This window comes from Hyperolius riggenbachi, chromosome 2 (assembly GCF_040937935.1).
Source record: "Hyperolius riggenbachi isolate aHypRig1 chromosome 2, aHypRig1.pri, whole genome shotgun sequence".
Lineage (NCBI taxonomy): Eukaryota > Metazoa > Chordata > Amphibia > Anura > Hyperoliidae > Hyperolius > Hyperolius riggenbachi.
This window is the reverse complement of record NC_090647.1, coordinates 25,500,035-25,513,024: the sequence shown is the minus strand read 5'-3', so window position 1 is coordinate 25,513,024 and position 12,990 is coordinate 25,500,035. Positions and strand designations below refer to the sequence as shown.

The window sequence follows — 12,990 nt, the reverse complement described above, 5'->3', positions numbered from 1 at the left end:
ACGTTAACAGGAGATTGCAACATGTATTATAAACATGCAGTTTTCCTTTATCTTGCTTAACCAGAGACACTATGAACACAAAAACTCATCGTATTCAATGCCAAGCTGCTGCAGCTAAAGCAAAGAAAATTTTGGGATGCACTTCAAGGGAAATAAAAACTCAGGATGCTAGCATAATATTGTCCCTGTTTAACTCTCTAGTAAGGGCACATCTGGAATATGGTATTCAGTTTTGGGCACTACATTAGGGGGAAAGATTTTGCAGTTTTAGAGCAGGTGCAGAGACGATCAACAAAATTGATTAGAGGGATGGAAGGTCTCACTTACCAGGAAAGGATTGATAAACTTGGCGTATTTAGTCTGGAGAAAAGACTCCCTTAGGGCCCTTTTCCACTGCGCAGCTGAATCGCAAAATCGCAAATCGCTACTGATTTTTAAATCGCCAGGGTTGCTACTTAATCATAGAAATCATGAGAAGTATTTTCCACTATAGTGATTCAATTTGTAAATCGCAAATCTCAATCGCTTTCTGGAGCGATTTTAAGAGGGATAATGCAATGTAAATGAAAAATTGCAATTGCATAACAAAATTAATTAAAAATCGCAATCACTGGCGTTTGTGATTTGTGATTGCGATTGCTAGTGGAAAAGGGCCCTAAGAAGAGATCCAACTAACATGTATAAATACATCAGAAAGCAATATAAAAGCTTTTTAGCTTTAACTTTTTGTCCGTAGGCTTTTACAAAGGACTAGGGGACATGATCTGTGCAAGGAGGAAAATGTTTCAGCCATTTATTTAAGAAAGGCTTCTTTACAGTTAGAGTGGTTAAAATGTAGGATGTATTGCCACATGAAGTAGTTACTAGTTATGGCAAATTATATACAGTATCTGGGGAAGGGGGTCTTGCTTTTCTTGCTTAAAAAACATCCATGGCTACAATTACTAGCAGCCTCGGACAGGCCCACCGAACCACCGATGGTCCCATCGGTGGGCCCCGGCCGCCCCGCCTCCTGGGGGCCCCAGTGCTAAAAAGGAGGGGGGCTAAGCGCAGGAAGGGGGGACATTGTGCACAGATCGGCGGGGAGGGGCGGAAGCCTCCCCCCCCCTCCCTCACCTAGGGGCCCCCCTTCCGCGCTCCCCCCCCTCTCCAGAATTGCAGCCAGCGGGGAAGAATCACTTAACGGCATGAGTTACGGAGATGAGATCCGTAGCTCTGCGTGCCGCTGGCTGGTCTGCTCTGGTTCCTGAACTGACTGTCCAATCACGCTCTCGCAGGAAGTACTGCGAGAGCGTGATTGGACAGTCAGTTCAGGAAGCAGAGAGCAGACCAGCCAGCGGCACGCAGAGCTACGGATCTCATCTCCGTCATGCTGGTAAGTGATTATTTGCCGCTGGCTGCAATTCTGGAGGGGGGGCCCCTAGGTGAGGGAGGGGGGTTTCTGGTCACTGCTGCCCACATTACGATTTTCTGGTGACTGCTGCCCACATTACGATTTTCAGGTGTCTGCTGCCCACATTACGATTTTCTGGTGTCTGCTGCCCACATTGCGATTTTCTGGTGCCTGCTGCCCACATTGCGATTTTCAGGTGTCTGCTGCCCACATTACGATTTTCTGGTGACTGCTGCCCACATTGCGATTTTCAGGTGTCTGCTGCCCACATTGCGATTTTCAGGTGTCTGCTGCCCACATTACGATTTTCTGGTGTCTGCTGCTCACATTACGATTTTCTGGTCACTGCTGCCTACATTGCGATTTTCTGGTGTCTGCTGCCCACATTACGATTTTCAGGTGTCTGCTGCCCACATTACGATTTTCTGGTGTCTGCTGCTCACATTACGATTTTCAGGTGTCTGCTGCCCACATTGCGATTTTCAGGTGTCTGCTGCCCACATTACGATTTTCTGGTGTCTGCTGCTCACATTACGATTTTCTGGTCACTGCTGCCTACATTACGATTTTCAGGTGTCTGCTGCCCACATTACGATTTTCAGGCGTCTGCTGCCCACATTACGATTTTCTGGTGTCTGCTGCTCACATTACGATTTTCTGGTCACTGCTGCCTACATTGCGATTTTCTGGTGTCTGCTGCCCACATTACGATTTTCAGGTGTCTGCTGCCCACATTACGATTTTCTGGTGTCTGCTGCTCACATTACGATTTTCTGGTCACTGCTGCCTACATTACGATTTTCAGGTGTCTGCTGCCCACATTACGATTTTCAGGCGTCTGCTGCCCACATTACGATTTTCTGGTGTCTGCTGCTCACATTACGATTTTCTGGTCACTGCTGCCTACATTGCGATTTTCTGGTGTCTGCTGCCCACATTACGATTTTCAGGTGTCTGCTGCCCACATTACGATTTTCTGGTGTCTGCTGCTCACATTACGATTTTCTGGTCACTGCTGCCTACATTGCGATTTTCTGGTGTCTGCTGCCCACATTACGATTTTCAGGTGTCTGCTGCCCACATTATGATTTTCTGGTGACTGCTGCCCACATTACGATTTTCTGGTCACTGCTGCCTACATTGCGATTTTCTGGTGTCTGCTGCCCACATTACGATTTTCAGGTGTCTGCTGCCCACATTACGCTTTTCTGGTGACTGCTGCCCACATTGCGATTTTCAGGTGTCTGCTGCCCACATTACGATTTTCTGGTGTCTGCTGCCCACATTACGATTTTCTGGTGTCTGCTGCCCACAGTACGATTTTCTGGTCACTGCTGCCCACATTGCGATTTTCAGGTGTCTGCTGCCCACATTACGATTTTCTGGTCACTGCTGCCCACTTTTGGGGGGGGTATCTGGCACCAACCTGATTGCATTTTGGGGGGTTTCAGCCGCCAACCTGATTGCATTTTGTCGGAAAATCTGCTGCGATTTGACTACTTGATGAATTATCATGAGGCATGTAACTACTTGAATATTTTATCTAAAATGTATCTGGTCGGACCTAATCTCTGTGAATAACACCGCTACTTATGTTGTGTTTTTTTTTTTTTTGTAAGTCTGCCCATGACTCATCGTGACCACGCCGATGTTCCAGTGCGTGGTGACACCCATTTACTTTCGCTGCGGCGCGCTGCGCGCGCCGCATGTGGACATATCCCTATTGGAGACTGTCCTCAGAAGTGCTCACAATCTTTTCCCTACCATAAACTCATGCAAAATTTCTAGAGCACATGTGTATGTGAGCCCAAAATGGGGGGGGGGGGGGGGGGGGTGGCGAGGAGGAGGGGATCGGGGGGGGGGGGGGGGCCCAGGCTGAAACTTCCTTGGTGGGCCCTTAGTGTCCCAGTCCGACCCTGATTACTAGGTAATGCCTAATGATGTTGATCCAGGGATTTTATCTGATTGCCATCTGGAGTCGGGAAGGAATTTTTCCCTTTTGGGGCTAATTGGACCATGCCTTGTGGGGTTTTTCACCTTCCTCTGGATCAACAAGGATATGTGAGAGTGCAGGCTGGTGTTGTGCCTTATTTTCTGATTGAACTCGATAGACATATATAATTTTTTCAACCCAAATAACTATGTAACCGGTGCATGCAGTTGAATGATTATATGTCATAATAAAAGTCTAGGAATCATTTCCACCTTCTTAGATTTAACCTCCTGAGCGATAATCCCGAGCTGAGCTCGGGGTATATCGCGCAGGAGGATTTCTCAGGCCCTGGTGGGCGGATTTGCATAATTTTTTTTTGTTACACGCAGCTAGCACTTTGCTAGCTGCGTGTAACTTCCGATCGCCGCCGCTCGCCGCCGCTCGCCGTGCCGCGCAGCCCCCCCCTACCCGACCCCTTGCGCAGCCTGGCCAATCAGTGCCAGGCAGCGCTGAGGGGTGGATCGGGACTCCCTCTGACGTCACGACGTCCATGACGTCGGTGACGTCATCCCGCCCCGTCGCCATGGCGACCGGGGAAGCCCAGCAGGAAATCCCGTTCTGAACGGGATTTCCTGCTTACTCTGATCGCCGAAGGCGATCGGAGTGGGTGGGGGGATGCCGCTGCGCTGCGGCTATCATGTAGCAAGCCCTGGGCTCGCTACATGATTTAAAAAATAAAAAATTTAAAAAAATAGTGCTGCGCCACCTCCTGGGCGATATAATTGTATCGCCCAGAGGGTTAAAGAACTTGATCTGTGGTAGCGAGTTTCTTCATGTGTACAGCCAGACATCTACAGTGTATTTTATGAAAATTTCCAATGCGAACACAATGGAGAACTCAACAAATTTTTTTATTTACATTAAACTGCACAAATGTCTGTAATTATTTCCCAATATTTCCCAAGCCTCACCCCATCACAAAAGCCTAAACGTATTTCAGTTTGGTAAAGCAGGAATATTTAAAGTACACCTGACCTGAGAGGGATGTGGTGGCTGCTATATTTATTTTCTATTAAACAATACCAGTTGCCTGGCAGTCCTGCTAATCTCTTTGGCTGCAGTAGTGGCTGAATCACACACCCGAAACAAGCATGTAGCTAATCCAGTCACACTTCAGTCAGAAACATTTCATCAGCATGCTTGTTCAGGGTCTATGGCTAAAAGTATTGAAGGCAGAGGATTAATCAGCAGGACTGCCAGGCAATGTGCATTGTTTAAAAAGAAAGAAATATATCAGCATCTGTATCCCTCTCAGTTCGTGTGTTTTTTAAATGATAAATCTGAAAATTTTAAAAATCAGATTTACTTATCTGGGGCTACCACCAACCCCTGGAAGACTTTCAAACGAGATAAACAGAGGAACACCAAGAGCCCCAATAGTGTAGTATGTATTGACAAAGGGGATAATGACAAAGAGTAATAGTTGTTATACTCACAAGCATGGGTCACCAATAGGCAACCACTGTAAAGGCAGGTGGGGAGATTATCCTGACCCCACTCAGGAATAAGAAGTCGCTCTCTGTAGATAGCAGAAAAGGGTCGCAACCCTCCACCCAGGGTGGATACAATATTATATAGGAGAGAACAGAGGCGCCAAAAGGATAAAAGGGGTTTTAAATGAGCTTAAAAGCCAAAAATGTGGTAATTAGAGGAGGCAGTGGTGGACTTACCCCCTCCAAGCAGACACAACACGACTTTACATTCGGTCTATTTATTAACGAACTCCAAAAAAAAAAAAAAAACGTGTTTCACAGGTCAGCGCCCGCTTCCTCAGGCAATAGAAAAAGGAGTTACAGCATCTAGCAAAACAAACAACACTCAGCACCTCTCACAGAGGTGCCGAGTGTTGTTTGTTTTGCTAGATGCTGTAACTCCTTTTTCTATTGTCTGAGGAAGCGGGCGCTGACCTGTGAAACACGTTGCTTTGTTTTATCTGGAGTTCGTTAATAAATAGACTGAATGTACAGTCGTGTTGTGTCTGCTTGGAGGGGGTAAGTCCACCACTGCCTCCTCTAATTACCACATTTTTGGCTTTTAAGCTCATTTAAAACCCCTTTTATCCTTTTGGCACCTCTGTTCTCTCCTATATAACCCTGGAAGACTTTGTGTCCCCCGCCTCAGCTTCACTCCAAGCCGGTCTTCCAGGCCACTGTAGCAGCCGCCAACCCAGCCAGGTCGGCAGCCTCCAGGGATTTGAGCAGATAAGTAAATCTGTTTTGTTTTTGTTTTTTTAATTCACAGATGTATCCTTTACTGTCAATTTCCTGAGAACATTTATCAGAGTTTGTTGGATTTCTTTTGTTCGTAGAAAATAAACGATAGGATTTGCCAAATGCGGGACGACAGAGTAGAGGAAGAGGAGCACAGCACCGACATCAGCCTTGATTACAATCATTGACGGGAGGCTATTTGCAATGTAGACAAGTATCCGCGGCCCGTAGTACAGAGAGACCAGAAGGATGTGGGTGCTACAGGTGTAAAACACCTTCCTCCAGTTTTTAGCTTGAGAGGACATGGCAATGGTGGCAACTATGGTGATGTAAGAGAACAGAATGAACGCTAGCGGTACGATCAACACAATCAAAGCATTCATTAAACCAAGTCGTATTATGAAGGTTGCGTCGCTGCATGCCATATTTACAACAGCAGTATGAACACAAAACAAACTGTTTAGCTTGCTGTGGTCACAAAGGAGAAGTTTGGACGTCTCGGTAGCCAGAAATATCACTGCAGGAGGAGCTAAAATAATCCAGCAGACTCCGCAAGCAATGGACATTCTAGAGTTGATGATGATTGTGGAGTATCTCAAGGGTAGAGAAATAGCAACGTAACGATCTACAGCCATCAGTAGAAGGAGGAAGGAGTCAACACTACCAAGATAATGGACCCAAAACATCTGGAATAAACAGACGTGGAAGGACATGGTCGATGATCCAAACCAATAATGGGCCATCAGTTTCGGCAAAGTCGCTGTGTCAAACGCAACGTCGGAGGCAGCAAGGCTGGCTATGATTAGGTACATGGGCTGGTGCAGTTGTGCATTGAGAGTGACCAAAATGATGACGCTGCCATTGGCCACAAGGGAAGTGATATAGACGAGGAACATCATGGCAGAAACCAAATGGTGTAGACTTTGGGAGAGGCCAGGAAATCCAACAAGTATTACCTCAAACGTATCTGACCGGTTGGCCATCTTTTAAAGTCCTAAAAAAAGAAGAAAAGATTAATAAAATACTGTAGTTGCCACAATGAGATAGATGATTTGCATAGTATTTGCAAGTGGAATTTTTCTTTCTTCCTGGCCATCTCAGAATTACCATCATCGCTTGAAAAAGAAGGTATCACCCAATGACAATATTCCAAGAGCATTTAGGAAATTACGTATTTCACTAGGTAACAGGAGTCATTGGGTTAATGCCCTTAAAGTGAACCTGAAGTGAAAGCTTGTGGAGGCTGCCATATTTAGTTCCTTTTAAACAATACCAGTTGCCTGGCTTTCCTGCTGACCTGTCCATTTTCCCATCTTAATTCTTAAAGTGACACTGAAGTGGAAAAAACTTATGGTATAATGAATATGTATGTGTAGTATGGATAAACAATACATTAGTAACAAAGAAAAGAGTCTCATATTTTTATTTTTAGTTGTATAGCTTTTTTTTTATAACATTGCATCATTCTCTAATATTTGCGGTTTACAAACTACACTTTACATTTTCAACTATGAAACAGAGCAGGGCTAATGACCCTTTGAACTTCTATGTGGTAAAATTTTATCTTAAGTTGTCTTTCACTGTTTCTTTGATGTATACGTGCTTTAGAAAATAGCACTGCTCTCTGACTAAATTAGTCAGAGAACTCAGAGAAGCTCTTTTGCATAGATCACAACTAAAGTTTCTTAACTCTCCCTGTACTAGAAACAATATTAGACACATATCTGTGCTACTAATGTTCTATTTCTTAGGTGTACTACACATGTCTTTGCAAGTACTCAAGGATGCGAGTACTTCTGAAGCCTTCACAAGGACTCCAGGGGGGGTATTAGACCAGTACAGCAGGAGATATTGGCAGCGTCATTAACTACCTGCATAGACGTGCAGAGCTCGAAATATGCCAAATTACAGAACTTTCATTCAATACAGATACAGCAAAGGAGGACATTAGCTTCAGCAAAACAATATGTGCACAAATGATTTCTTACCAGTGCTGGTCATAATGGAAAAATCTACGCTTACGGATCATTGTACACTATTACGCATTACGCAATTACGGTTCCGGCGTAGGAAATTATCTACGGTTCATCACTGTAATTACGCGTTAACTTACGTAGTTACACGTAAGGATACCGTAATGTAGGCACTTACGCTACGATGTTACGCGTAGTGCCGTAATACCCATTAATGCGTACTTTTTGACGCATACGGATGATGTGTACGCAATAGCCGTCAATGTGACAGCTATTGCGTACACATCATTCGTATGCGTCAAAACGTACGCTTATATACTGAAGGGCGGGAGAAGATACTATTGGATGCTTAGGATGTTGACTGATTGGCTACTCTTAGAACAGGGGAGTTTTACGTTAGAAATGACGCGTAAAATTACGCATAACTAGCAATTACGGTAGACTGCGTAATTACGATACCACTTTACTGCTTACGCGTAAATACTTACGCGTAAGACCATAAGTTACGCGTAGCGCTTACGCGTAAATTTGCATTGAATTACGATGCGTAATTACGCTCATGCGTAATTTCGGCCCAGCACTGTTTCTTACTAGACTCTTCCACCACAATGACGTGACCCCACGGAAGAGGCCTAACCACAAGTCTAACAGTTATAACATAATTCTTACCTGGAGCTGCTAGCCATAAATGGTCTACACACCTTGAATACAAATCCGATGCAAATTATGCACTAATCCCTAATCTAAAATTTGAATGCAAACTGAAGCACATGGATGCAGCTAACCAGTGGTGCTCGGATACAATCCGTGATCACGGCATAGCCCTTATTCACAACTATTTTTTCACTATCCGACATCATGATCCGAATCCGTGATCGGTAAAAATATCCGTGACTAAACTCGCCGACTTTAGTGGTTAATAGCAAAGCCCCCTTACATGCTATAAATACCAAATTTGCCAGATATGTTAAGTAGAACAGTGGGAACAACGGGATTTTTTTTTCAAAAAGACCTTATAGTGTTTGAGAAAATCGATTTTAAAGGTTAAAAGGAAAATAGTATACATGTAAATGTGGTAAATGACAGTTAATGTATTTACCGCATTTACATGTGTACTTTTTTCCCTTGAAACTTCCTTTGAACCTTTAAAATTATCTCAAAAACTATAAGATCTTTTATAAAAAAAAATTCCCCTTGTTCACATTGTTCTACTGAACATATCCTGCAAATTTGGTGTTTCTAGCAAGTAAGGGGCTTTGCTATTAAGTCGGCGAGTTTTGGCAGTTTTTAATCACAAATACTTTTTTCATTTGAAATTTTAAAATCGATTTTCTCAAAAACTATTAGGTGTTTTTGAAAAAAAAATTGCCGCTGATCACCTTTATAATCTGTGCAAATTTGGTGATTGTAGCATGTATGGGGCTTTGCTATTAACGTTAAAGTCTAATCCATGATCACGGTAGTGATCACGGATTTTACAGGCAATCACGGATAAAATCTCGAATTCGTAAGTCAGGTAGTGATCACGGATTTTACAGGCAATCACAGATAAAATCTCAAATTCGTAAGTCAGTTTCAAATCCGGATCACAATCACGGCTTATCCAAATTTTGGGACTGCTATCACTTATTCGAATCCATGATTGGGGGTATCTGAGCATCACTACAGCTAGCCAAAAGTATACTTACATTTCTTTGTATAGCAGGAGAGATTGGCAGCACTTCGACACAAAAGCTCTACCTTAATTAACTACCTGCATAGTTGTGCAGATTATTAGACCAGTAGGTTGAATAACTTCAACAGGGTGATGGCAGTGGACCGAGGGGACAGAGAAAGGACTGGTAAGGCTCTATGGGAACCAGAGAAAACCCTCTACATAGGTGAGTCCCTTTTAAACAATACCAGTTGCCTGGCAGTCCTGCTGATCTCTTAGGCTTCAGTAGTGTCTGAATCACACACCTGAAACAAGCATGCAGCTGAAACATTCATACTTCAAGTCAGAAATACCTCATCTTCATGCTTGTTTGTTCAGAGTCTATGGCTAAATGTATTAGAGGCAGAGGATCAGCAGAACAGCCAGGCAATCAATGTGCATGGTGTAAAAGGAGGTAAATATGTCAGCTTCTATATCCCTCTCACTTCAACTGTCCTTAAAATCTGAACCCATCATGCAGAAACAAAATCATAGAGAGAGATGTCAGCCTGATACGTTACTGCTTTGTGTGGTCCTTGTTGCACGGCTGAGCAGAGCGATTTCTATCTTCAATTTATTCTCTGTAGCTTTTATACAGTCAAATATTCTATTGGGAATATCTCTGGGGAAATGATGTTAATGTGATGAGGCCAGATGCCGTAAATATGACTTAAAGCTGTCATTGTAAAAGGTTTAGTGGAAACATATAACTTTAGCCAGCTGCATGCGGTCCGGTATTGGTCATGGAGAGAATTTGAAGACAAATCAAACAAAGTTGTTTAGGTGATAGCTTTAACAGTAGAGGATTTCTTTGCAAGCTTTCGAAACTTTAAGTTGCTTCTTCAGGCATTTTTCAGAACTGAATCAGAACCATACCCTGATTCTGATCCAGTTCTGAAACATGCCGGAAGAAGAAAGTTAAAGTTTGGAAAGCTTGCAAAGAAATTTTCTACAGTCAGTCATTAAAGCTATCACCTAAACAACTTTTGTTTTTATGTCTTTGAAATAACTTTTTCAAAATAAAAAAGGTTAAGGAGGGGAGGCTACTTACTGTATATAGGGGCTACCTATACTAAGGGAGGGGAGGCTACCTATACTAATGGGAGGGGAGGCTACCTATATAGGATTATTATTATTATTATTTAGTATTTATATAGCGCCGACATATTACGCAGCGCTGTACAGTGTATATATATATATATATACTAGCTGATTGCCCGGCGTTGCCCGGGTATGTATTTGGCTGGTGTTGGCTCTGCATACTTTTTCTAACCCTAACACACAATTACTTAATTACCAAGTTTGTGAGCTTTGCTGTCTTTGGTATCAATAATTTGCATTGAAATGAAAAAATCAGATTGGCTGTTTGTGGCTCCACACCCTTTTCTGAATTTGAACCCCAGTCACCCAATAACCAACTGTACCAGGTTTGAGGCCTGTGCCATTACCAGTTTAAGAATGGTAGCAATTAAATATTCCCCTTGAAAAGCAATAGGTGGAGCCTAATTTTGTAGGCTCCACCCACTTTTCTGAATATTAATCCCAGTCACCCAGTGACCAACTGTGCAAAGTTTAAAAACCCTGCCACTAACAGTGTAAGAATGGCTGCAGTTTACATTTTCCCAGTGAAATTTGTATTTGTCTCAACCCACTGATGATCCGGCGTTGCCCGGGTATGTATTTGACTGGTGTGGGCTCCGCCCACTTTCTAACCCTAACGCACAAACACTCAATGACTAAGTTTGTGAGATTTGGGGTCCTTGGCATCAATAATTTGTATATTCCCATAGAAATTAAACAAATCAGATAGGCCGTTTGTGGCTCCGCCCCTCTCCAGCATTTGAACCCCAGTCACCCAATGACCAACTGTAGCAGGTTTGAGGCATCTGCTATTAACAGTGTAAAAATGGCAGCAATTTAAATATTCCACTTGAAAATCAACAGGTGAATTCCCTGAATATTAATCTCAGTCACTCAGTGACCATCTGGGCAAAGTTTGTGAACCCTGCCATAAACAGTGTAAGAAGGGCTGCAGTTTACACTTTCCCAGTGAAATTTGTTTTTGGCTCCGCCCACTTTTTGTAACCTGGACACAAAGTCACTACTCAATGACCAAGTTTGTGAGCTCTGGGGTCCTTGGCATCAATAATTTGTATTTTACAATGAAATGAAACAAATCTGATTCACCGTTTGTGGCTCTGTCCCCTTTTCTGAATTTGAACCCCAGTGACCCAATGACCAACTGTACCAGGTTTGAGGCTTGTGCCATAAGTGCAAGAATGGCAGCAATTTTAATATTCTCCTTGAAAAGTGACATGTGATTTTTGATTGCCATTTTTAGGCTCCTCCCACCTTTCTGAATATTAATCCCAGTCACCCAGTAACCAGCTATGCTAAGTTTAAGAACCCTGCCATTAACAGTGAAGAAGGGCTGCAGTTTACAATTTCCCAGAAAAATCTGTTTTTAACTCCACCCACTTTTTGTAACCTGGACACATAGTCACTACGCAATGACCAAGTTTGTGAGCTTTTGGGTTCGTGGCATCAAAATTGTGCTAATGGAAGCAGTTTATCCAGCAAAGAAATCTGGCTGTTTTTGGCTCCGCACCTTTACTGAATTTGAACATTTTTTCATTTTACCATTGAAATTAAACAAATCTAATTGGCTGTTTTTGGCCTGATCCCTTCAGAATTTAAACCCCAGTTTCCCAGTGACTGACTGTAGCACATTTTAGGCCTCTGCCATTAAGAGTGCATGCATGGCAGCAATGTAAATATTCCCCTTGAAAATCAAAAGGTGAATTTTGATTGGCTGCTGTAGCCTCCACCCACTTTTCTGAATATTAGTCCCAGTCACCCAGTGGCCAACTGTGTCACGTTTGAGAACCCTGCCAATAACAGAATGGCTGAAATCAATCTAACAAATCTGATTGGCTGTTTGTGGCTCCACCCCTTTAGTGAATTTGGACCCTAGTCACCCAATGACTGACTGTATCAGGTTTGAGGCCTCTGCTACTAACAGTGTAAGAATGGTAGCAATGGGAATATTCCCCTTGAAAATCAATAGGTACAATTTGATTGGCTGTTGTAGGCTCCACCCACATTTCTGAATATTCATCCCAGCCACCCAGTGGCCAATTGTGTAAAGTTTGGGAACCCTGCCATGTTAAAGATGTAGTTGTTGGCACCGCCCACTTTTTCTAACCTTGACAAACAGTCACTCAGTTATCAAGTTTATCGGCTTTGGGGTCCTTGGTATCAATACTTTGTATATTCCCATTGAAAAATAAACAAATTTGGCTGTCTGTGGCTCCGCCCCCTTTCCGAATTTGGACCCCAGTCACCCAGCGACCAACTGTAACAGGTTTGAGGCATCTGCTTTTCACAGTATAAGAGAATGGTAGCTGATGAAATATTCCCTTTGAAAATCAAAAGTTGAATTTTTATTGGCTGTTGTAGGCTCCACCCACCTTCCAAAGTCTTAATCTCAGTCACCCAGTGACCAACTGTGCAAAGTTTGAGAACCCTGCCATTAACGGTGTAAAAATGGCTGCAGTTTATATTTTTCCAATAAAAGTTTTTTGGGCTCCGCCCACTTTTTGTAACCTTGACACACTCAGTCACTCAATGACCAAGTTTGTGAGCTTTCAGGTTCCTGGCATAAAAAATATGTGAATGGAAGCAGTTTATTCACCAAGGAAATCTGATTGGCTGTATGTGGCCCCGCC

The 12,990-nt window shown here is 43.2% G+C and overlaps 1 protein-coding gene across 1 annotated transcript; it reads right to left on the bottom strand.

The window, feature by feature from the left end:
* Nucleotides 1–5,616: 5,616 nt before the first annotated feature.
* LOC137544685 (putative olfactory receptor 2W6) lies at nt 5,617–6,579 on the bottom strand. Its single transcript, XM_068265780.1, has one exon. The coding sequence runs from the start codon at nt 6,577–6,579 to the stop codon at nt 5,617–5,619; it is 963 nt and encodes a 320-aa protein (XP_068121881.1).
* Between the last annotated feature and the right edge of the window lie 6,411 nt (nt 6,580–12,990).